This window comes from Oenanthe melanoleuca, chromosome 2 (genome assembly GCF_029582105.1).
Source record: "Oenanthe melanoleuca isolate GR-GAL-2019-014 chromosome 2, OMel1.0, whole genome shotgun sequence".
NCBI lineage: Eukaryota > Metazoa > Chordata > Aves > Passeriformes > Muscicapidae > Oenanthe > Oenanthe melanoleuca.
In genome coordinates, this window is record NC_079335.1 from 84,342,009 (window position 1) to 84,368,436 (window position 26,428).

Genomic DNA, 26,428 nt, shown 5'->3' on the forward strand with positions numbered 1-26,428 from the left:
AAGTAGAACAGCCAAGAATTAACACTATTGCTCTCCAATACATCTTAATTTTCACTCCTTTCCTTATCCTATCACAATGCATAGTGCAGAAATATAATCTGGTAAAAGATATTACATTGTAGCTTTCTGATACACAGCTACACCTGTTCTCCATGCAAATTTAGCTCTCAGTAGGAAGAAAGCTAGCTCTCTTCACTAGTGACATTTTTACTGAGAAGCCAAACTATGTATCATTTGTACACAGCCTATGCTTCAACTTCTTAGAAAAAACCCCGAGCTCTTATCTATCAAAGAAGAGATTCTATTGAATCTGTGTTTCGATGCAAAATTTACCAAGTCTAAGATGATTGATTCAAGCAGCCTTTGCCTATGTGCCTGGGGATCCAAATGTTCAGGCAATAAGTGGTCTCATACCTGGCAAGCATGCAAGCATGATAGCTTAATCTCAGGCTGCTTTAATCCCAGGAAAGAGGAAGTCTGCAAGCCAAGCTTGTACAGCCAGGCATGAGTCATTTATTAAGGAGTCCAGGGAAATCAGGTGTGACTCACAGTAAGGATTAGCTACCTTTAAATCAGTTCTTATCTACAAAGTTACGCAGAATTTGTTTTCTTTCACATATTTCCTAACAGCAAGAATACAGTCTTCACTTGAAGAGGATAAGCACTTACTCAGTTTTTGTCTGTTAGCTGCACTGCACAGGATAGGGTAAACTAGGTATACAGCACTACCAGCTGTTAGCTTGAATTGCTTATTAAGGGTAATTTTTAGTGTATTTCTCACTAAAATGATTTTCCAGTACCAAAATTTGGATAGTACATAAAATAAATAATCCTAACTTTAGGCTACATCAACAAAAGATTAAGGGCATGTTAAAGCTTAAAGAGCTTAAATTCTGCTTGTTACTGCCTGAAGCCTATATGAACTCTTCTTTATGTATTAAAACCCTCCAGGGACCTCAAATCCTCTTTGAGAACAGAGAATAGTTTGGTTTAGAAGATACCTTTAAAGGTCACTTGGTCTAACCCTCTGCAATGAGCAGGAGTACCTTCAATTAGATCAGGTGGCTCAGAGTCCTGTCCAACCCTGAATATTTCCAGGGATGGAGCATCTACCACCTCTTTGGGCAACTGTTCCACTGGTTTGCCACACTCATGTAAACAGATTCTTCCTTCTACCCAACATAAATCACCCTCTTTTAGTTTGAAACCATTACCCCATCACAGCAGCCTCTGATAAAGAGTTTGTCCGTGTTTCTTGCAGACCCTGTTACGTACTGGATTTTTGCACCGCTCTGCTTGCATTAATGCCTGTCACTACAGAACTGTATTTAAGTGGAGTTTGTTCTCAGGTGCTGAATGAGGGACAGGGCATCCACCACATGTTCATGGTCATGCCAAATGCTGACAAGAAGGCAGCAAGTGGTGTAGCAACACCTCCAGCCTATCTGCGGATCAGGTGCTGCACTGGAGCAGCAAACTGCAAGATCTTAATGCAGAAAATAAAAAGCAACTTTGAACTCATTCTATATTGACAGTATCAATTTCATCCATAGTGTCATGCATTTGCTCTCCAAATGAAGGTATCTCTCTCCCCACAGGACTGTGCTCTGAAGGCACTACTGGTTCAGGCAGAACCACACTAGCAGGTTTTCCAGCATGGCTTAGCCAGCTCCAGCAGTTACTGCAACCAACTCAGAGATACTAGTTCCAAGCATATTTATTAACAATTTGTAAACAGGAGAGAAAAAGTGGAAGATAGACAGATAGCAAGATTAAAGATCACAGAACTACCGAGGTTGGAAGGTGCCTTTGGAGGTCATATGGTCTAACCCTCCTCTCAAAGCAAAGCCACCCACAGGCAGCTCTCAGCCTTTCCTCACAGGCAAGTTGGTTGAGTCCATCATCTTCGGATCACTTTGCTGGACTCTCTCCTCTAGTCCCATTTCCCTCTTGTGCTGGAGAGCTCAGAACTGGACACAGAACTACACAGGTGCAATGAAAACTACAAAGTAAAACTTTACACTTAAAATGTAAGTATTAAAAAAAAAGAAAAAAAAAAAGGGAAAAAAAGAGCAAGCATAAAACTGAGAAATCTAACAAAGAAAACATTGAAATAACCAAAAGTAGAGAAAAGCAATGCATCACTAACACACCTCAAAAACCCAGCACAACAGCACAATCCAGGTGTAGAGAGGTGTTAAGTCAGCACTGTATTCTAAGCTGGCTATCTGGGCAGGAATGTTCTTTATTGCAAGTGAATGGCAAAGCGATACAGACCCAACAAGGCATCATTATGCTTAATACCTCATGTGATGACAATTCCTCACAGTTTTCCCATGGCAGCAGCTTTTGACTAGTAGCAAGGTGAACCAGTCACCTTTAAGTGAATGATATTAACACTTGTCCTAAAACTGCTACTGTGTCTGGCTTGCTTCCACAGCAGTGCTCATAGAAAATAGATCAAATAACAAGAAAATAACAATGCCAAAAAGCTTCAAATAAAATACAGAAAAGCTATTTAATGGCTTATTTTCCCTTTAAATCATACTTGTACAGAACAAGGAAAAGAAACAATTTATCATCTCTTATGCTAAGGGTAAAAGAAAACTGGGCTTACATTGGTACCATTTCATTTAAAGTACAGATGGGCTCTGCTGGACTTGGGGCACAGAATAACTGGAGGTCTTAACATCTATTCCTCCCCCATCACAGACTTACCAAGGCAACTTTAGGCAAGATACCACTTATGCTACATCTCTGAAATTGAGATAGGGCTTTTCTGCCTTATAGGCAAGACTGAAATTAATCTCTATAAACTGTCTCAACAGTTAGAAGTTTGATATTAAATATTAAAATTAATATAAAGACTTTTAAACAGGTAAAATGTAAAAGAAAACTCCTTCCACTAACAAATTCTGAGCTATTAACTAAACCATATATAAAATCCCTCCAGAAAAAAGTATTAATCCATTTAATTACTTCCTTAACTTGTGAAGTTTACTTATTATTTCCTGCCCTCCAGAGTATACATGCAATTTTATACCTCTTTTCAGAACAGTAAACAACTCAAAAAGTTTCCATGATTGAACAAGCAGCAGTCAAACATGAGAGAAGGGCTTGTTTGTGCCTGGGAGCATGGGAGGCAGAAAGAAAAGAAACAATTAAGACACACCAGGTTAGTGAGGAAGGCACTTATTAAAGAAAAAAAAGAGCACTTGAAATAATTTATTTCCTCTTCCTCTAGTTCTCACAGGCAGGCAAGAGATAAGATCTTTCTTGGAAGATGGAATGAGGTCAAAGAGTTAACTCATATGTGCACTCAGCAAGATCTTTCCAAAAATAATGAGAAATATGAAAGATTTTTTCATGGAGAAAAAAGGATTTAAAATAATCATCCAGATGGTTATAAATTATATGAAACAGAAAATCTGGAATGTGACCAACCTGTAAGAGTGTGATGTAAGCCCTTAAATGCAGGAATACAAACCTGAAATAAACTATACATAGACAGAGCATGTTGAAAAAGGATTTCACATCTAAAAGCAAGAAAGACAAGTAAGGAAGTAAGGAAGACAAGTAGGAGTGACAAAGTCCAAACTTAACTTAAAATGTTTGTTAAGTTCAAAGCACAGGAGTGGTAAAACAAGATGAAGAAAAACAGTTTAATGCAGGATCAGGAAGCACAGTAGGTTTGGAGGGCAGGGCATTAGTCCTCCACACTTGTACTCACACACAGGTACCTGTGTAATCAGCAGTTCTGATGATATTGACATACTGAAATACTGAAGAAATCCACTGCACAGTCAATTTCCTCATTACTGAAGTGTGCCAGACAAATGCAAAAATGTAATATGGAAGCAACTGCAAATGCATGCTGATTTAGGAAAACAGAGCTCCCTCCTATTTCCAAAGGAGGCAAAAGCAGGTGTCACAGAGGTGGGTTGCTGACATCAATGGAGATATTGGTCAGACTTAAATTTTACTGGTTATTACAGCATTGAAATTCTCAATCTCTAAATCACCAGATTTAAGATTTTTTTATAGTGAGGAAAAAGTTGTGTAGCACAAGAATAAGAAGCAACTAATTCACATTATGTTTAGATAACAAATTTTCTGGTGAGAGAACTGAATGCTTTTTTTTCCTATAGTTTCACCATGCCTACTGTAGAGCCCAGGAGACAATAGGTATAAAATGCAATAGTTACTAAAACCAGCCTTCAATGCAGGGAAGGGTTAACCAACACCCCAATATAAGTGTTCTTACACAAAAAATAAATAACTTACAGTTACTTTGTGGACAAGCCCTTATTCGTATTTCATAGACAACACAAAACCAACATACATATTCATTACAGAAGACTCAACCCCAAAATTTTGTAAGTAAGAACACTTGCAGGTTTGTAAGGTTTTCTAACTTGCATGCACTATGAAGCTTATTAAAAAACCCCACAACCCCATAAACAGCAACCCACTGAAATAAAGGTTTTATTAGTGAAGGTGTGAAACTGTGTGGCAAATGATGAACTACTCTCACTTGTGTGTGCATTTTTTTAACACACTTACATATTGTTGATTGGCAAGTACTAGACTCACACCTATGAAAATAAAGAGCTGACTCTTAAAACTATGCTATTAAGAGTAAACCTACAATATCCATTTGTATAAAAAAATAATTTTAAAGTACACCAGTAAAACAAAACCTACACTTCTACAGTTAAGAAAATTATTAAAAAAATAAATCAAAACTTCCCCTAACAATAGCTCATTAACTCAGTCCTGTATAAAATAGACAATAAATTAAAAGGTGAATTATTATGATTACTATACTTTCCAAAGACAGACAACAGAGACTAAACTGGATTATATAAACAGTTCAGAAACATACATATTACATTTGAATTCTAGTCAGAAACTTGGTGAATGACTTCTCATTTATTTAAATAAAATAGATGCCAAATGAATTATATTTACTATGACTTTCTGCATATATTGTAGCTTTCACATAATTTGTTTTCCTGAAAGCTAATAAAGTATAGCAATAGGCAGAGTTTACAGATGGCAGAACTAGGACTGTAAAATTATCTTAACCTCGCTGGAAAGACGAACTTCATTCAGTGCAAAGAGTGCAAGGGAATGTAGGAGTTGATAAATATTACAGAAAAAGAAGTGTATCAATCCCCTTGACTTGGTCAAATGCACTCTTACACCAAATTTGAAATTGGAATGCTTTATCATACTTTGCCATAAAACTTTGGCTGCAACATGAAAACAGACAGGCATGGCAGGCCACCTGTCTCTTTCAAGGTGTATCTGTACATCCAATTCTCACCTCTCTACCCTATCCAGGAAACAGTCAATCATGCAGCAGCTGGGAATTTAAAAGCTAAACCTGTCCCATGCAATAAATTCTCCCGACTTGGCAACAGTGGGTTTGTATGTGTTGAGAGGCTTTGCTGACACCCCAGAGAAGTGTCAGCACTGGGAACAGTACAGTTATGTCAGCACAGCTCTTCTCTTGCTCATCCCATTGTGCTCAGATGGCTGCTATCCCATGCTCTATACCCTAATGTACCTAATGTGACAGACAGACAGAGCTACCAAATTAACAAGAAAAATTTAAGGCACATTTTGTGTCTGTGCTTTGATTACAAGATCCTTTAAACAGCAATTCTTCCTAAGTGTCTGAAAAACATTTTGTACATCTTGAATATTTTCATTAACTAGTATTTCTGACAGAAGGGCATCCTGTGAGATATTTAAATTCTTTGTATGCTCTTTCTGACAATATATTTCTATTATTCAATTAATTTTTGTCTAAGTTGAAAGAACACACACCAAGATGCATCTAAGGGACACAACAACAAAAAAACCATGACCACATAAGAACAATGATTTGTAAGGTGATTAGTATTTTTAAAGTGCTGTTGTTAAACATATAAAATGAAAGAGATGAAAAGTGATTCAAAAGCCAAGTTGACTATGAAAGAGAGATAAATGGACTTAGTCTTCCTAAATTCATGATGAAAAAGACAGATTGGTAGCACATTGTCTCCTCCTGCAACTGAAGACAGAAAATTGTAATCTGTATCCTAATCCTCTTAACTTCATCAGAAGACCACACAGACTGACACAGTACATATTTCAATCACATTAGCTGACGCTGTTATTATTTACTATAATATTGAAATTGAAGAATTTTGATTTGATGATATGAATTTAAGGAGAAATTCCATGTCTCTTTATACCACTATGATAGAGGGCCACAGGCCACTAAAAATTCCGTATTTCACCACAGATTAAGCAAATTACAGTTTCTTACACCACTGCTTCAGTCTCACCCCATTCAGGCCTAAAAGACCATTTCCCCTTAGCAGAAGCATGAGTGTTGACTGCACAAACTCAATCTCAGTTTTGTGTACTTGCAAGCAATACTCAGAGTAACACTAGAATTTCCATAAAAACTTCAATTATTACAATAAATATCAAGTTCTGTGATGATCTGAACAATAATTTAAAAAAAACCCAACATTTTTATTTAAAATGTAAAAGAGTGACAACATACTGTATTCTAAACCTTTCACCTTTAAATTCACAATTTGGTCAACCAGTTGGTGAGTAATACAGCATTACATTTAAATTACCCCACCTAGACAATTAACAAAGAACCACTAATCTCAGATCAGCCACATGGCCAATATTATTAAAATGCCCAAATTAGTCTTCTACTGTCCCACTTGAGTGCAGCTTCTCAGCAGTTTGCCAGGAGCTGCTGTCCTTCATTGCTGATAAAACCGTCTGACAATGGCCTACAACAACTGTTTGTGATGAATTCAAGTGCTCTGAAGAAAGGGCTCACAAAAGTGTGCATTTATAGCAATCTGCAAGCAGACAATATGCCTTCAGCTCCTTTGGTTTTAATAACATTCCCTTTGGAAAGTGAATCAGTTGAAGACTGTTCCAATAAAATAGTAAGTAAAAGTCTAGACAAGGCATGAACCACTGTCTATACAGTTTGTGACAACGTCCTTGATTTTCTTTCTTCCACACTTTTTTTCCAAACACCAAGCAGTGAAGGCAGTTTGATTTTGTCCATATTCTTACTGTAAACATTAAGAAATATACCAAGGACAACCAGTAAGCCTGACCACACGTACCTAGAAGGAGGCAGAAGAGGGGAAATAAGTTACCATTAGCACTTTATCTGTAGCAATTACATACCAGTATTTGTGGATTAAACGATCCTTACATTAAGAAGAAAAGAGTTGAAGAAACATCCCCCAAAAATCAGTGGGCCCTGAGACAGAATTTCTCTGAATCTTTATTATCACTATTCTTCCACCCTTCTTTTTTCCTGTCCTGGCTGGAGAGCTTATTAAAGTGCATTTATAAGTTAAATAATAACTAAAAAAGTAGCTGTTCTTTCTCACATGAATAAAATAATCCTCAGGGGGTTTTAGTACGTTTTTCCTTCATATGGCTCTGGGAGCAGCACTGTTTGTTACTGGTCTAAAATGTTTCCTCACTTGTGCCCTATATCCATATCCAATGTAGGCACATTCTTATTTCACCTCTCCATTCTTTTAAGCCTCAATATTTTTAACTGGTGTAAATTCCATCTGGGATTTGTGTGCAAGCTTTTCTCTTAAATCAATTTGTATATAAAAATAAAATAGAATTTTATGTTGTTTCAAACCTGAAGCAATTAAAATCAAAGCAGCAACTTAACTGCATTTCTCAATGTAAGCTCTTCCTTAAAATTTTAAAAAAGGGAATAAATTGAGGCTCAAACATTTGGCAATTTAAATACAATTATTTAAAAGTGCTAGCTAAGAATTCAAATCTGAGCTTATAAAACCAGGAACAATAACATAGCGGAGAAGATCCCCTCCTTTAGCCAAATTTTCCACCACAGAGAAAGTACTCAAACAATTAATTATGTATCATAAGCACTAGATCTTATGTAAGGTTTTTCTTTAATTTTCTCTGTTATTTTCCAGACCTTTAGAAAAATGTAAACTCTTTTCTCTAGGATGATTAGCATCAACAAGCCAGTCATTATTTACAGTAGATTGCCAATACTTGTAGAAGATATGAACAGATAAACATTAAACTCTGAATATGATTAATTAGTGTAGTTATGTTTCCATGATGAAGAACATAATTTTTATAAACTACTTTGTAAACCACTAAAAACTATAAAACGGTTACTTACTGTAACGTGAACGGCTTTGCAAAGAACAAAAAAGAGAGCACAATGGTCATTGCTTTTCTTCCTGTTGTTACTGCAGAGGAAAAACAAGTAATAACCTCTTTAAGAATTCAGTTACAACAAAACAGCATAACAAAGGCTTAGCAGGTAACCTCATAAAATAACTCTCTCATTAAAATGATGATCACACCCTTAGTGCAAACACAGACTGCAGATGTACCAGTGCAGCACTGGAACCATGTGATTTTTGAAAAAAAGTACACTGTGTCAGTAATACCATCTGCAGTCACACTATCTGCAGCAAGGAAATTTCCAGAACAAAACTTGCTGTTTAACAACTTCATTCTAATCAATCCACAGCCTCTGAGAGCAACATGCGAGTAAACTGATGATATAAACTCATCTGTTAAAGCTTGGATGTACACCAAAGATCAAAGGTCAAATATCTTGCCATTCCCACCTCATGTTATTATAACTCTGTGGTGCTTTGGACTCTGTTTTTGAGTGATATGGGATTATCCTGTCATCATTCTTTTGAAGTTACAAAAAATTTCCCAAACAGTGCAGAGAACTACAATTCTGCTTAGAAGCCTAAGCGACCAAGGATGTCAGATTTCAATGATTGCATTAGGAGGTTTTCAGCAAAACCACTGAGAGACATTCTTCTGCATGTGATCTGTTCACTAAAAAAAATCAAGGTAGTAAGAAGAGTGAATGAAGAACACAATCTTTTATCCAAAATAGAGATAAAAACTCGTTGGTTGAACTGAAATTAACTATAGTTCCAACAATTATTTGAACAATTTCAATGCCATCTGCAATGAACAAGGATAAAACATTACTAGCAAATTGTGTACCAGGAAACCTAAGTAGCTTATCATTGAAACAAAATTGAAAAATGAGTGAAAGTTGTGGAAAACGTTTAAAAACAAAGTAAGAATGCAGCTAGGCACACAGGTTTAGCTACGGAGGCTAAGGGCCTGAGAAGGGGTTATTCTACATGATGGCACAGGGTCCTCACTTGAGAAACACCTAGTACAGGCTGCAGTAGGTCTGTATCTAAAAAATGTATTTTTTAATTATCAGAAAATATTTGCTTACCATGAAGTTCCTTTTACTATACTATACTGGAAAGTCATATTTGTGTAACTACATCCAAATTAGTCTTACTGCAACACATTGGCAAAAGGAATCAATGACTACTGATATACTTTCACAGTGCTTTGGCTAGAAAAGCAAGTTTTGTTCTTCCCAACTCTATCCCACAAACAAATATTCACTTAAGAGTGTTTTATAGTAGAAAAAAAGCCTTCACTACTGCTTTATCTGCCCCACTTCAACTTTTTAGTACTAATTTTCTTTTTACATTTTAAGAAATGTATGCACATCAAATAAAATGATTTTCTATTACATGAAAAATTAAAGGAGAATGAAAAAGAAAATTGAGTTTTAATTAGAAAACAGTTTACAAATGAATAATTTAAAAAATGGTTAAATTACTTCAGTTTTTCTAATTACAATTATTTCTGTTCTTTCAAATCAGTTATTAATTAAAATATTTATGTAACCATTTCCTTCTAAATTAAGTGCCTTTTCTTCTTTTTCCCAATTAAGTCTGATAATTTCTCATTCTGCTAATAGAAATACAATTTTCATTAAACTCTTTCACCCCACTCCCCTCAAGAAGGGGGAGGGTGGATGGGGGAGCTGGGAGGGACAGTAATGAATGTGGTGTTCTTCCAAGGCACAATAAACATTTTCATATTGCTACAGGCAAGACAGAAAGGCTCAAGTATTAGAATTGTCAAGGTCAGACATAAGAAAACCTGGGAAAAGTTTACTGTTCTACAGCATTTTAAAACTTTATTTAGTACAGTGAGACATTTTTTATAAAGAGGTATTTTAATACATGAAGCAACCCTCTCCTCTGGGTCAGTTTCCAGTCAGGAGAGCTACTGAACTTGGTTAAAAGCAAATATGAAACAGATACGTTGCAGAGGAAATAACTGATAGGAAATCAGAGCATGCAACCCTCAGGTCAGAGAACAATTATGTATTTTCCCCTCCACTACTGTGAGTGAACTAGAGCATCACCTGACAGAAACCAGGGTGTGTTTTAGGGGAAGAAGAAAGGAAAGTAGCTACATGACATCTTGCTATATCTTCCCTCCCACCAGGCCCTTGTGACTAATGCTCGTAGTTTCATGTGCTTAGAAACAATGTCACTGGCTACCATGCCTTTCTAGGACATCCTTACTTTTCCTTTTAAGTTTTAAATGATACATCTTTTCCTTTCTGTATTTTCCTATGAAGACAGGCTGAGAGACTTGGGATTGTTCAACCTGGAGAAGAGAAGGCTCTGATGAGACCCTATAGCACCTCACAGTACCTAAAGTGGGCCTACATGAGAGCTGGAGGACTATTTACAAGGGCATGTAGGACATAGACAAGGACAAGAGGGAATGGCTTTAAACTGAAAGAGGGTTGCTTTAGATTAGATATTAGGAAGAAACTCTTTATTATCCGAGTGGTGAGACACAGATTGTCCAGAGAAGCTGTGTCTGCCCTATCCCTGGAAGTGTTCAAGGCCAAGTTGGATGGGGCTTTGAGCAAACTGGTCTAATGGAAAGTGTCCCTGTCCATAGCAGGGGAGTTGGAACTAGATGGTCTTTTAAGTTCCTTCAACACAAATTATTCTGTGATTCAATTTCAACTCCTCCATTTAGAACAGCGTTTGTTACTGCACTAAAACAGCAAGGACTACATGCACAAGTTTACTTAACAGGCTCTTCATGGTTGAAACTGTGGAACAAAACAAATCAGGAAGCTCTCAAACACATTCTATCATGTGAAGATGTATGCTACACAAATCAGTCAGCACAAAGAACAGAAAAAAAAAAAAGCCAGAATAAGAACAATTGTCAAAAGCTCTGTCCTAAACAATAGAATAGGATTACTTTGTTTTTTATACAAAGGCAGTAAAAATATCATTTGTTCATACCTGTTACAGCAAGAAGGGCACCAAAGATTTTAATCAAAGCTAGAACAAAGGATATGCCAAAATACCCAGTCAGGGAGAAAAGGAATGCATAACCATAAGTCTGAACTGGATGCTGCAACAATAAAAAAGCCGGTTAGGAAAATGTAAAACAAACCCTGAGGTATTGCAAAATGACATAAAACTACAGACTTTAATCAACTGCTTGAGCAATAATAAGCTGTTCAACAATGCATTCATGCAAAAATCCTTATTTAATTTTAGTTAAATAATGGAAAAATAATAATGAAATTATAAGCTCATAAGTCTGGTCCTGTGATTTTGTTGCTTTTTAAAACATTACCCTGTCTTATACATCAAAGACTGGAAAAACTTGCTTACTGTACGAATTATACAAGTTAACCTGTTTACATGATGAAAATAGAACTTTAGAGAGAGAATTGATGAGATTTTCTAAATCATACAGAGCAAGGTTTTCCAATGAGGTTCTTTATAGAAAAAGGGAAATCTTTACACCTACCTTTGAGCAAAATGTTACTGCAGGGCTTAATCCACTAGTGCACGTTAATCCAAATAAAATATATACAAAACCTATTGAATAGGAATACAAAACCTAGAATAGTGTAAGAGAAAATAATTACTAGGTGATACTATACAAAAAGACAAAATTAAATGCTTTCAGATGCTTGGCCCTATTAATATGCTCAGTTTCTCAGAGCTGAATTTGCAGGGTTTGATGATATTTTTACTAGAATTTATATAATAGTTGATATACAGTGAAAAGTCAACATTAAGTGTTAGACACATTCTTCCTACTCACAACAACATAAAAGAAGTTTGGAAAGCTAGTCAGTTAATAATATCCTGAGGTCAGTGTCAACTGCGGCAAATCCTTCAAGTTCAGGATTTCACAGCCTAAATAAAACTTCCTACAACTATGCAATTTAATAGTCTGAAGAACACATTACACATATTTCATTTTCTGCTACTTATCCAGCACAGTTAAGATCTGCTTTACATTAAATGTGCAAAGGGTAGCACAGAATCACCAGAAGCATCACGTACGTTTCATCAGTTCACATGCATGGTACACATGGACAATGGTTTTCAGGATTTTCAAATATGACCAGCTCAGTGCTCAGAACACTCAAGAAACAGGTAAGCTCTTTATTTTGTCTGCAGCCTCACTCAATTCATAGCTGCACTGAGCAACAAAACAATTTTCATCCATCCTTTCCCACACAGAGCCAACAGAAGTAGAAGCTGGAGCTGTCCATCCGTCCATCCATCCATCCATCCATCCATCCATCCATCCATCCATCCATGCTGCAGGAGGCATTTAGCTGTTTGGGCAACACTTAGTAGCCTTTTCTTGTCAACAGAACTATTCTACACAATACTGACTAGAACATACTGATCTATGATTTCAAAACTTAGTGTCTTGTTGTATCTCAGTTACTGAGAAAAAAATATTAGTAATTCCACGACACAACATACCACTTATCACTGCTCCATAATAAAGGATGCATTTATGTTTAAAGAGCAGACCTGCTTTCAAACACTTAAAAGTCAAGGACCAGACCTTCAGAGCTTTCACTGGACTCTGTTTATACACACAGAAGTCAGTCCCTAGCTCTTCACTTGCCTCTGCATCCAACTCATCTCCCTAAGTACCCACACACTTCAGTTGTCACAGCCAGGAAGCACCACATTCCTATTTCCTTGTTAGGCAGTCTAACATACATCACTTCCATAGAATGATACATAAGGCAAAAATCAGGTATAACCTTCCAGAACAGTGGTTAGTATTTCCTTTTCTCTTTTCGCAATTGCTTAAATCCAGGGCACTTTCCAAATTTGACAGAGTAAGAGACCCTGTGGATGACAGGTTCCTTTATTGTTCCATTTTATTTCCACATCACTGTCCATTAAACCTGATCTCCAATTCAGATTAAATTTTTACCCACAGTCTCAAGTATAGAAAATTATTTCCAAAGTTCTGCTTGTACTTCTGCACCAAATTGAACAAAATCCTGAAGTGGAATGTCTAAACCACAGACAAAACCTTTATATCCTAAACCATTACACTCATCCTCTACAAGTAGTATGAGTATACAGCATGAGGACCAACATTTGTCAGACTAATGCAGAATAAAAAGCAAAGTCCTGGAGACAGCAGGAGTTTTGTAGGTAAGGTAGCAATGACAGTCAAATGTAAAGTGGACAAGAAAACAGCAACAGATTGCACTTTGGTTTGATTTTGGAAATGACAGCTAAAGAAGGCTGCACCAGGTCATGTGGCTAAATCTCTGCCCCCAGCAGCAGTCAACAGTGAACACTAAGAAAAAGTACAAGAATAAAAACAAGAATACAGTGACACTTTTTGTTATATGTTCTGCTTTCCAGAAACTTGTAGCTTAAACTTTGCAAGCCATCCTAAATCACTTCCAGCCTTAAATGAAGATTCCTTCTAATTTTTCTCCATTTATGATGCTATTCTCATGAGAAATTAGATTTTTCTACTTAAATATCAAATACATGCCAAATACAGAAAATAAATTTCAGTATCTTTTTACCTGTGGCATGTTCATATCGTGTCTTTATAGTAAAAGATTTACTTATATTTACTCAACTTCAGAGAAAAATACACCAAATTCAAAAAAGTTTTGTCTAAAAAGAAAAATAACCTCAGACCATATAATATGACCAGATAATATGAATTCCAAGTAAGTATATAAAAAATACTGAGCAAAACATTTTTAAAGTTGTATTTGACTGAATCAGGAATAAAGAGTTCACCCAGAGTTTTACAGATTTAAAAAGACTTAAAAAAACCTGCCTTGCAAGTGCTAGCACACCCTAGAATATGAAGTATAGCAAGTAAGAAAAGCAACATGTTCCATGTAACACATGCTCAACTATACCAGAAGAACGGTGTGTATTTTTCAGAGATTAAGTGCATGATCCTACAAAAAACACTACATTGATCTCAGGCCTGCAGGGTAGACAAAGGAATTGTTGGTAGAAATGAGTGTTTCTGTAGCTGCAACATACATTTGAAGTTGCACACAGAAAGCAGCACCCTTGAAAGGTTAAAAAATGCAACAGAAAAATCGGAAGTTCTCAGACAAACAGAAAACCGTAAGAACAGTACACCAAGAGCTTTTCCTACCATAAGCAAGAGAAAAGTACATTAAGTCCCATGCTTTCTCAATGTATGCCTTGCCTATGATAAAACATGTCCTTTTAGAATTGCAAATGTGGTATTTACCATTTCTGAATTAGAGCCATTGTGCAACTTCATAGCTTTTTCCTGTACATTTCCTATAACTGCATCTGCGCAGAGGGCAAGGGATATTAAGATCACACCTATTAAAACAAACAAACAAAAACCTCTTCAGAATATTCACCAGCAAAATGGTGGCAAAAAGTCCAAGAAATAGAAAAATAATAACCATCCCTCCTCTATATAACATATTCTCAACATCAAAATGCCAAAAATATTTCATGACACCAGTACTAAGCAGTGCCTACCTCCACTCTCCCTCCACCAATTAACCCCTGAGCACTGTGTGTCTCTAAGCTTGTTGGGAACATCTGAACATTGCTATGAAGAAGTCAGCTGTAGTTTTTGTAGTAACAAGAGTGACAGAGTATCAGTAGTAGCTAGTTAATGAAGTTAAATAACCAGAAAAATACTCTTTTTGAGTAGTTAATCCCACATTATTTCTTTTCCTGACAAAGGCTATTAGAAATGTTAGTTGTAACGGTAAAACAAATGCAAGAGGATTGCCAGTAGAAATCTCTCATTACTGTAACATTAATTTAAAAAAACCCTACTGCTCAGATACAAACCCCATGGTTTTAGGTTACCACTTATGCTCACAATGAAGTCACTATACAGTCACTACTGTAATCACCTTTCCAATAACAAAACACTGATGACTCTAGTCATGTCAATCATCCTTCATTTCCCAACCTACAAACTTTCATGACTGTTGTATTTAATGATGATCACACGCTGAAATACTTTTCCTAAGTATACAACAATACAGAAGATACTAATCATCAAAATGCAAATCAAAACCTGCTCTAGCCTTGGCTCCTTAAAAGATTGTGTGATGGAAGAAATTAGAAGACTTGAAACAATCAAGTGTATTATTTTCTTAATCCTACGTTCTTTCAGTTGGAGGAAGATTTAACATTTTCAAGGTCCATGAAGTTTAAGGTGGTATTTTCTAGGCAAAAACTTCTAAAACAGTGTTTTTAGTTTGGGAACCATTTCCTTTCCATGGCTGGAACTTCCAGGTCCCTTCATCATTCAAAATTATCAGGCACTGGAAAAGGTATAACTCAATGGAAAAAATGTGATAACATGAAAAATACTGGTAATGCAAAAATACAGATATCTCATTGGCATGGATTCAGCTCTGGTCCAAAGATATAACAGCAGCTCCAGCTCAGCAATTTCACTCTGTAAAGTGATGGATGAATGTCTCTATGGGCATTCTCCATCATAATTCATGTTCCAGCTATGCTTAATGGCCCAGGCACACCACTGGACAAATACATGGGTTCAGCACTGGACTGAGACGAAAAGGTTACCTGGAAACTGAAGCACCAGTGCATATGGAGAGGAGAAATGTGGAGACAAGAAAAATTTACACCCATTACACAGTTTGGAGTGTGAGGAAAATTGTTCCACTCATCGTGAGAGTGCTGAGCAGAAGTAGCAGCAGCAAAGCCATGGATGAGACCAGCAATGTTGCATTGTATGTAAAGCATAAGTAAGAACAATTAGAAAAACAATTAGGAGATGCTCTCAAATTACTTCTCAAAGAAATCTGCATGGAAGCAGTTCTACACAAATCATTGGAATGAACTCAGGAATTCAATTACCCTTTGTCATTTGAGAAAGAAATTCAACTAAGATTTTAAATCCAAGCAGTTAAAATCCTTGTTTTGCTTCTGATTTTAGATAGTACTAAAAGCTTAAAATGTGAGAACTCCACCTAAAAACTACAGCAAATCTGCCTGAGATCATCAGTTAATATAAAGTGTATAATTCTGAAATGGAAAAACACTTAAAAATTTAACTAGAAAAGACATCTTTTAAAGTTTTAAAAATTTAAAAATATTTAAGTTTTAAAATGTTCCAACTGAATTTTATTGTATTTAAATATATATATCTAGACTGGGGCAAGTCTTTCTTGAGAATACATGAGACATTTCAACCAAAAGGGCGCAGTTTCCAGAAATTTTAGGAACCTAAGAACTTATGCTTTGAACAGAGGTCTCTTCTGCCACAGAGAGAGTTCTGCTAGTGCTAAGCTACAATGAAACTTGCATTTTCAGTAGGATATCCAAAGCCACTCCAACAAGAGCTCAGAACTTCTATGGAATGCTTATTGTAGGAAAACCCAAGCATTTCCTTAAACTCTAAAGTATAATATGTCTTTACCTGTCAAGTTGAAGTTTGGTGCAACTGTGCTGTCAGCTAAAGTAAACCATATTAATCCAAGGCTCATACAAAGGGCAGCAGACACGTCTACAATATTGTAACGCTTTCCTACAAAATGCAAACAGCAAGAATGGACTGTTAGCACTCTCACAATTTCATATTTATCCGGTTTAACAGACCAGAAGACAAAGGAAACATCGTTAAGTCATTATTCTATTTAAACAGAAGACTCAATGCTCTGATCTTTCACAACTGGACATAGTTTCTTCTACAACAGAAATTCCTTCCACAGGGGAGGACCCTAATGGAAAATATCTGATTCTTGTGATCAGCTTTGGTTTGAGTCCACAGTTACAGCACTGGCACAAAGCACATCCTTCCTGCTAAGCATTCTCTTAGCAACTTCAGGACAGCTTAGATGTTTCTTAATATTTCTCCCTCATACAAAACATTTCGGCTGCCTTTACTGAAGTGAAAGAAGTCAATTCCAAACACTAACAGACAACTTTGGTACTCTGAGAACCTGATACTCTCTTATAGTTTTGGGGAGACAGGTAATGGAAGGGAATAGAAAAAGAAAGTAAGGACATGAAAAAGCAGGAGTTAGTATATCTTGTTTGAAATTGACACAGGCAACATGAAATAGCATATTGTTTGCTCAGAAGCTGAACTTTGAACATAAGCTTCTGAGGGAACTTTGCTGAACTGAATTTTTTTAACAGTAATAAAAAAAATAGCTTCTGAGACTACACTACTACAACACAATAAAAAGTTTCACAAAGCTTTAGGGAAATACCAGTCACTTTGCATTAAAATGATAAAAAATTACTCCTAATAAAAGGTAAATACTGTGTGGGCATGTACATATGTAAATTTGAAATCTCTGAAAATTCAGAGCTGTTTTTCAACCAGAAGGCCAGAATTACCTACAGAAACAGAAATACAGCATTCTAGATTTTGTTACATAATACTTGTCCATGTGGAGCTTTACTGACTAAATATTTGTGTATTTAACACAAATTTTTATAATATACTTAAGTCTTCCAAATCCAGAAATACTCAAGTATATTCATTCACATAACTAAAACCTTTATCTGGTTTTCTCCATATTCCATTTTCTCTTGGAATATGCACTATGACTTTAGGACTAGCCACAGACATGCAAAATCAGGTGTATTTCCGATTAAACAGTCAATCAAAATTTAGGAATTAATATTTTCAAACAAGGGTAGGGATTTTCTCCACAACTCATGGTTGGATTTTTTCCAAGTTTTCCATTTCAATATTGAAATTTTTTCATTTATGAATTTAGTTTAGAAAACAAACTTATACTTCTTAAAAATTAAAAAAGCTTGTGTAAAAATGAAGTTTTGCAAGTGACCTGTAGAATGTTTTTCCCTGTATTTTCTGTTGATCTAATTATATTTGTACATTTTTTCAGAAGATGCCCCAGAAAGTCTCATTTTTTCCTCCTACAGGAAAAATTCTACCAGTGGAATCAAAAAAAAGTACAGGATTTTATCTATGACTGCCTCCCAAAGAAGCAACTAAAAACAGACATATCATATCAAGACTAACACTTACCTTGTATAAAAACCCCACCTATCATAACTGGAATCAGCTTACAGCACTTGAAGATGACTTGAGTAGGGTAATTCAGATATCCTAAAGAGGTATTTGACAAACCCATAGTTGCCACTGTCAAAAATGCTATTATCATGTAGGTTTTGCCAGGAATTCTACAAAACATAAACATACAAATCTTGGTGTTACAGACTCATCTAGAGATTTAGCTTGGAAAATTCAGGTAAAGAAATACTTTTGTAATACAACCTCAGCATATTTCTCTCGAATTTCACTTCATATAAATTAAAAAAATGCACATAAATGTGTGATTTCATATTTAATTTCTCTCACTATGAATAAAAAGCAAAAAGACAATAAAAACTTTATGGCTCATGAAGTATTCAAGCAGTAATTTTTTAATCTCCTTCTGGACAGGTATGTTATTTACACAAGAATCAAGACAAAGGTTTCAGGTTATTTGCCAAAGGAAACGTGGAAGATTGGTATACCAAGATAACCTAGATCTCAGTTCTTTCACAGGTCACTGTGACAAGCTCTTTGGTGAAGTTTTCCCGTGAACCTTGACATTTGTAAAAGGAAGGAAGTTGAAAAAGGTACCACTGTTTTATAAAACTCAAAGAAACTAAGAGAGAAGTGATTCAGATACCATGAACAGAGGGTCTCGTTGAACATTTTCAATGTTTTATTCACAATTTGATAAACTTATCACCTGACAACAGATGATCCAACAGTTACTTTTGTGCTCACTTTGTGATTTTTTTACAGTTATTGCTGTGCATATGTTCAGCTATTTTTCATGCATACTCAGAACCACGCTAAGAACATAAGGAGATGTCTTGCTGCAATCCTGTCTTATCTGTAACTCATTATGAGTTGTGCACATACTGTGAGGCATGCAAGAAAAATTTAAAATACAAGAAATACAGATTTCTGCATGTCTACAAGAAGACGTCTAGGTTATATAAAATAAAATTCAAAATGTATTTCAGATCTACATTTCCAAAGCAACTTCCTTGAAGGGTCTTGCTCTGTAAGCATTACCAACTGGTAATAATACCCCATAAATAGTAGTAACCCAAAAGGTAACTGTGCAATATTATCTGATGCATCTTGAAAAGTCTGATAACTTCAAATAAAAGCTGGCAGTGTTTAAAGTAAAAGGAATAATTTATCAACAACAAAGTTATGTTGTTTGGCAAAAAAATAATTTTATAATCAAAAACCAGTATATGCAAAAATCATCCAAGGCTAAATGCAGGTAAGAAAAACTAGTTGTGTTGAACTAGAATAGAAGGCAACTTTAAAATCCATGTACACCATGAGAGCCTATATTCAAGTTTCCAGAGTGCCTCAGTAAATACTCTGCAGTGGCTATAGATGGGTAGAAGGCTGCAGAATGGCTACACAGTGTCAAAAAATATCCCATTTCCAAGGGATTCAAGACATCAAAAATCTCCTTGGTCAATTGCAAGTTCTGTGGCAGAGTGTTATGCGTGCTGTTAAATGAATACCACAACACTTCAGCACATCCTTTGAAGCAAACCAACTCAGGCACAGGGCAAGCAGAGAGCAGACCTCTGACACTCTCCAAGATGCACAGCATGTTAGAGGAACCTCTTGGTGAGGAGGTGCCAATATTTGAGGAAAACATATTCACTGACAGATGGCTTCAAGTGCTGGGAAGTACATTGGCTCTGTTCTAGATGTGATAATCCCAGGCAACACATACATGAGTCAGCCACCTTAAGGATACAATATGTTCTGTAAGTGGGACAGTGACAGCAGTCAACAAAACTACTTAAAGGTCTGAAATCAAAGTGGGTGCTTCTAAAATATTCTCTAATACCATCCAGCAAATTTACTTTCTTTTATCTACAGAACTGCTAGCAATGCCTCACATTCAAAAAACAGAAGTTAAATTTACCATAAGTATCAAATGCTTCTAATTTCATGGACAGTGGGTAAAATGCTTGGAAAAACACATACCTTCTTCTTTTGTCCTGAATCAACTGCAATTCTATTAGTCCAAAAATGGAATAAAATCCAAATTGCACTAAAGTGAGGTACCAACCAAAAGGTTTAAAACCTTCCACTGAAAATATCAATTCCTATAAAAACAAAAACCCACCAAAGTCACGTACATACACCAAAATATTAAATGGACAAAAAAATTCAACAGACCTTTTTCCTTCATGTACATGCAAATCTAAGCTTTGAAGATAATGGTTATCAACTACATTTATCTGCCTTATTTAACTTGCAAAGTATTGAAAAAGAAAAGACAATTTAGGTTCTCCAAAATGAAAGAAGAAATTTTACTGTCGTTGTAAATACACTAAATTAATGGATCAATTCATTAGGGGGATACATTTGATCTATTAGTAATTATCTTATATTATAGATGGCTTCCTGCCTGCTTTTTTGCTGCTTTTCAGTTCATTTACTTCAGCAGACCGTTTGTATTTAGATTTTATAAATATCTCAGGATAAATTTAATACAAATTTTCTCCAACAAGTATCCTTACTGACAATTTTCAGCACTTAGGAAGGCACACCTAATATTCTGAGTGGCTACAATGAATAGCACTTGTGAGTTCATAAATTTGCATGCTGTAGGAGTATTTTAAACCAGAGCAATTTTTAATGGAAAAATACATACACTGCATAATGATTTATGTAGGTGTATAAGTCATAGAAACAAAAGGCTACCTAATATTTGCCTTTCTGAGATTCTGCTTTTAATTACTGATCATGTTCTCTTAAGTCTTTTGAAGTAACTTTATGTTAACAAACTTCTCAGCTGCTTTGGAAAACTGCATTAGAAAAATGATTTTTAATTATCATGTGTTTTAATCACTGCTTTATTGAGAATACTCAGTGAATTTCAAAATAATTTAAAATAGGGAACAGAAACATAGATGCCCAAGATAAGAGAGAAAAGATTAGCAGAATGGCAAATGTTTAACTAAAATGGCATAAACATTATGCTTCTGTTTAACAAACTACCACAATACATGTTTCAGCTCTGTCCTGAGAGCAGAGAGAAAAAGAAGACAGTAACTGTACAATACTCATGGAACTTAGGGAGATCTAAAGGTTTCAGCACCAATGAAGACTTTGGTGTATCTTGCACACAGAAGTAAAAGATCAAGGTATGAAAGTCCAAGTGACTGACACTTTACAGGCACATGAGCCATACTGGAAACTTAGATTATATATTACGTGCTGGTCTTGAATACTGAAAGGCTGACTTTGCAACAAATACCTAGTTTAAAATCTATACATATTAAAATACATACTATAGTATTATGCTATTGTAAAAGAAAAGGGGTAGAAGGAATTGGCCTAAAACACAAGTTCATAATGTTTACCTGTAAATATCCATAGATTAGATAAAACATAAAAACTCCAGAAACACAGATGAAAAATTGAGTAGGTTTGCTAAATTTGCTGAGATTCATGCCAAGAACTACAACATCATCTACTGATTTGATATGGGGAGACATAGCTTGAGATTTGGAAGGTACACTGATGGAAATGTATTTTCTTGATGAAGTGAATTTCAGATCCATGGTTCCTGCTTCGCTGCATTCAGGGCTATTGTTGTCTTCTGCTTGCTTTTGTCCTGTGTGTTTTCTGTCTGAAAGCTGAAAGAAATGCTGAAGTCAGATGGGACATAACACACAGCCTTCCAATAACAACAGTAAATGGATGTGACATTTATAGGGAAAATATAAAAGTTTTGAAGTTATGTTGAATTTTTTTTTTTTTTTTTCACAAATTTTACTTATCTTTTCTGATGTCCAAAGTTAACATCAGTTAACTTTGTTAAAACAAAAGTTAAAAACAGAGGCCATTAACACTTTATGAAAGCAGTTTTGCTTCATTCCTACACTTGACATAGCAAACAAACTAACCAATCAACCCCAAAACATCAGCAACAGAAAACCAGCTTGAGTTTCTCCAGCTCTAACTGTTCCTATCATGTGCTCACAGGAATGACTGCTTGGGACAGAAGTGATTTCCGTGACCAACTCACAGAGAAAGAACTGGTATTGAAGCACTGTGGTTCTGCCTGCTTTCCTTCATCTTCTGAGCAAAACACACCAGACTAGTTTACAACATGGGAAGCTTACTAAAAACCACAGATTAGAGCCTATGACCAGTTACAAGCATGGAAGTGGAAGAAGTTATGCCCTCATCCTCACTTTTATTCGCTATTTCTTGCACAGTTTTTCAGAAAAGAACATGGAGATTGAAACAAGCAGATTGAGATGCCAGTCTCAAAAACCAGATTGTTTATCTGATGAGGTCTATGATATGGTAATCCTTTTAATATTTATTGCATGCAGCTATTTCCACATGTAACAGAAAACTAAACAGATGACTGAAGCCCAGAGAAGAAATGCATCAGCTTAGTAGACTGTGATGCAAGTAATTCTGTTCTCCAGCTCAGCAGACAGTAAGTATGATATTTGATGGGTTTTTTTAAAGATGAAACATACTGGTCAGCCAATTGTCCCAAGATATTTAAGCATAGGTCAACACCAATTTCAGTGAGCAGTCAGTAATTAAACTGTGTTTGTCCCAAACTGTTTAGTGATTTGTTTTTCCCAGCTGAAGAGTAATTCTCCTCATCACACATTTATAAAAAAATGCTTTCCCCATTGTTTTAAAATTGAAAATGTCCTAGTACATTAACACAAGATCATGCAATAAATGCAATCTGCAAGAACACTGGTAAATAAATATATTATAAAATACTAGAAATTTTAAGGTTAGCTGAAAAATGAAGTATTAGTACAAAGCTTGCTTTGTACTTATGTTTCCTTTTTTCATACAATCTACTATCAGGTTGGAACAATACTGCCACTAGAGTTCTGAAAGAACATCTTGAGGAGTATAACAGAAATTTAGGGACCACAATAATTATTTGTGCTTAAATTCATAGCTCTTCAGCTGAAGATCAAAAGTGAGAGGTAGAAAGTTTACCCCTGTGGATTTTTAGCTAATCCCAACATGAAGTGACCAAAACACAAAAGAAAAAAAAAGTTGTAGACTATTTTTAGTAAAACTAGAAATGCACTAATGTCAGACAATGAGGCATGAGTGAGCCTTTCCATACAGTATAATACAGTTCTGACCACCCTCAGAGAAAGATTGAAAGAACAGTGGCAAACAAGGTTTATTGGGATGGAGGAACAGGTTGCCCATCTTAGGAACTGAAATAAGATGAAGGCATAACTTGTCTAGCCTAACAAAACCCCAATGAAAAGAAAACAGACCTGGTTTCAATACAAGTATGGAGTACCACTAAAGAAAAAAAATAGTTTTAAGGACAGAAGAATGAGAGCAAGTGGGTGTGAAATGATCATGAACATATTTACCTTTTCCATCTCTAGACTATCTATATTCCAAAACAGCCTAAAAATGAAAGAGGGAACAACTGAACTGTTTCGGGGTTTTTTTTAAAATGAAGCTTCTAAAATCTATTATGTACAGCTGTTGAGATTGGGTGTGATAAAGAGCAGTCCTTTTTAATCCCGTGTTTATAGCATCCCATCCCGGAGCTGCCTGCAGAAAATGCAGAAGATGCTTGGTAATCCTACCTGATTCAGGATACAAATTACTACTCTCCCAGAAAGAATTGCATGCAAAGTCAGGACTCCCAAGTTCAAGCCCAAAGATCAAATCTCCATGAAGTAAAATCAGTGCAGTTCAGAAAGTATCCATTGCTGGCGTCTCAGCTGAACTCAGATTTTTGTTGATGCCTGCTCAGACCTTTCCTGTCCAGTGAACACTTCCTCTTGATAGGAACCCAGTGTTTGTTAGTGCCACAGCTTCTCAGTGCTGCAGATGCAACCTGAGTCTCACTTTTCAGCTAAGTGGAAACAGAGTATGATGTATGCTCAGAAGAAGACACAGACATGTACTGTCATTGGTTCCTCAAGAGTCCAAAAACTTAAGAGTTTTAGTGACTGTTGAGAGAGCGTGCACAGCTTCAAGGACTTTTCTCTTTCTCTCTCTGCCGCCCCTGCAGTGAACAGCCTGGGGTATGAGCAGCAGCCTGGGAGGGGGCACAACCAGGCAGATGACCTGAACTAAGCAGAGATATTCCATAAAGTGCCATGGACAGCAACAAAAAGTGAGAGGAGGGCGTTCAGGGAGGTCAGATAGCTTTTGCTCAGGAACTGGCTGGACATTGATCTACCTGTGGGAGGAGTGATCATCTTTACATCACCTCTTTTGGTTTGCTTCTCTTTTTCCATATTTTTCTCCACTTCTTAAAACATATTCATCTCAATCCATACTTTTTTTTTTCTTTTTTATACTCTTCCTTTCCTCTCACCCCATCCCTCTGGGTGTAGTGAGGAAAGTGAGCAAGCGACTGTGTGGTGCTGAGCTGACTATCAGCATTAAACCACACAATCAACATAATCTTCGATTTCCAACTATTCCTATTAAAAATATTTCCTCAGAAACGCCATCAGATTTTACAGTCTTTCCACTTAATTTTTTGCAAATCACTGAGTCTGTCAGCAAAGTGGCAAGAAACACTCACTGCTCCAGAAACACCACGACCATCCATAAACCTAAGATACATGGTAATTGCTTTACTCTACATCCTGCAAGGAAAATTATGTAACAGCTGAAGAAACTGTAAATGTATTCATGCATTTGAAACAGTCTCCACAAGTAATTTCATTGGGAACAGTGACAGAACTCTTCTGAAATTCACTGTGACTTCTCCAACTGCTATTTTTCTAAGTATGAAAACTGTTATTCCTACTCCTCCCATCAAAATCCCTAATTCATGTCTTGAACAAACAGACAAAAAAAATCTGTTTTATTAAGAGTTAAGAGCTGTCCTGATTTGTGTAAAATACCAATTTCCCTCTTTTCTTTCTCCTGTGTGTAAAAGTTTAAACAACACATTCTTTAGATCAAAGATTTCCTGTTTCTTCCCCTTTTAAAATAAAGTCCCTTGCAGATCAGTACTTTAACCTAGCACACAAAATAGTCATTATTACATAAAGGAGAAACAAATGAACAAGTGAGTAGAAAAGCGACATTTCTGTGGCCTCCAAAAAGTTAACGATTTGTACTAAGCATGGAAAGAACATCAGTAAGAAGCTCGAGCCTTGGTTGGCCAAGGTGTTTTAACACTGAAGAACATTTGTTAAACCCGTAATTTTGGCAGAAACCAGCGCCTCAGAAGAACTGTCCGCCTGAGACACACAAGGCAAGCTCCACGTTGGCCTTGGCCATGATCCCCGGAGACTATGCCAGAAGCGCCTGGCGGCAGGACAGAGCTGGCACCACAACAGGGATGCGCCAGGTGACCGGGACGCCAAAGTCCATCTGTGGGAAACCTGAGCAGATCCTCTGCTTGACACTGCCTGTGTCCGGCTCCGGCGGCAAAGGAGGGAAGGGGATAAGGTCCAGCAAGATCCCTGAGCCTTCCTTCCTGCCAGGTGTGCGCCTTCCGAGTGCCTGGCAGCTGTCCTGGGCAGGGCTGGCACAAGCTCTCCAGCCGCCACAGGCCGCCATTCCCCGCCCTTCCCCCGGGATAGGGAATGCCTCGCTGCCCACGGGCCCCGCGGGACGAAACCGTCCCGGCGCTCAGTGTCAGCCTCCTCCCGCTCCACATCCCGCCCCCGCCGCCCCTCACCGTGGCGCCCATGGCCCCCCGATGCCGGGCGACGCTTCCGCTCGACCCCCCCCGTCCCTGAGGGAGGAAAGCAGCGCGGAGAGGCCCCGCCCCGTACCTGTCCGGCGGGCGAGGAGAGGCACGGCGGCTCCGGCCGGCCGCCCCCCGCCAGCGCGTCCCGCCCGCCCGCCGGGATCGCTGCCTGCCGCGGGCCCGCGCCGGCGGAAGTGGCGGCCAGGGGTCGGCGCGAGCGGCGAGCGCATCGGCACCGGCACAGCGCCGCTCGCTCGCTCGGCGTTCCGCTGCCCGGCCTGGGCCCGCGCCTTGGGGGCGGGGCCGCGGTGCCAGCGAGCGCCTGAGGGGCGCGGCGGGGCCGGGGGATCGCTCATCGCTCCGGGTTCCTGGATGCCGGAGTCGGCTGCTGAGGGGCTTCCCCACGTTCTCTGGGGGAGACCGGGGAGTTCACAGAATCGTTAGGGTTGGGAGGGACCTGTGGAGATCCAGTCTTGACAAGGCAGGGTG

At 37.3% G+C, this 26,428-nt stretch overlaps 1 protein-coding gene across 2 annotated transcripts; it reads right to left on the reverse strand.

The window, feature by feature from the left end:
- Nucleotides 1-1,701: 1,701 nt before the first annotated feature.
- SLC35B3 (solute carrier family 35 member B3) lies at nucleotides 1,702-26,224 on the reverse strand. 2 transcript variants are annotated; one of them, XM_056484359.1, is made up of 10 exons: nucleotides 26,025-26,224; nucleotides 21,627-21,902; nucleotides 20,242-20,363; nucleotides 18,253-18,407; nucleotides 16,669-16,776; nucleotides 14,479-14,576; nucleotides 11,728-11,820; nucleotides 11,211-11,322; nucleotides 8,213-8,282; nucleotides 1,702-7,154 (listed from the first exon to the last, which is right to left on the reverse strand). In XM_056484359.1, the coding sequence occupies exons 2-10, from the start codon at nucleotides 21,825-21,827 to the stop codon at nucleotides 7,004-7,006; spliced, it is 1,110 nt and encodes a 369-aa protein (XP_056340334.1). In that variant the 5' UTR covers nucleotides 21,828-21,902; nucleotides 26,025-26,224; the 3' UTR covers nucleotides 1,702-7,003. The 2 variants fall into 2 exon arrangements, with proteins under 2 accessions (XP_056340334.1, XP_056340333.1); XM_056484358.1 differs by lacking the exon at nucleotides 26,025-26,224 and adding an exon at nucleotides 25,928-26,005.
- Nucleotides 26,225-26,428: the final 204 nt, after the last annotated feature.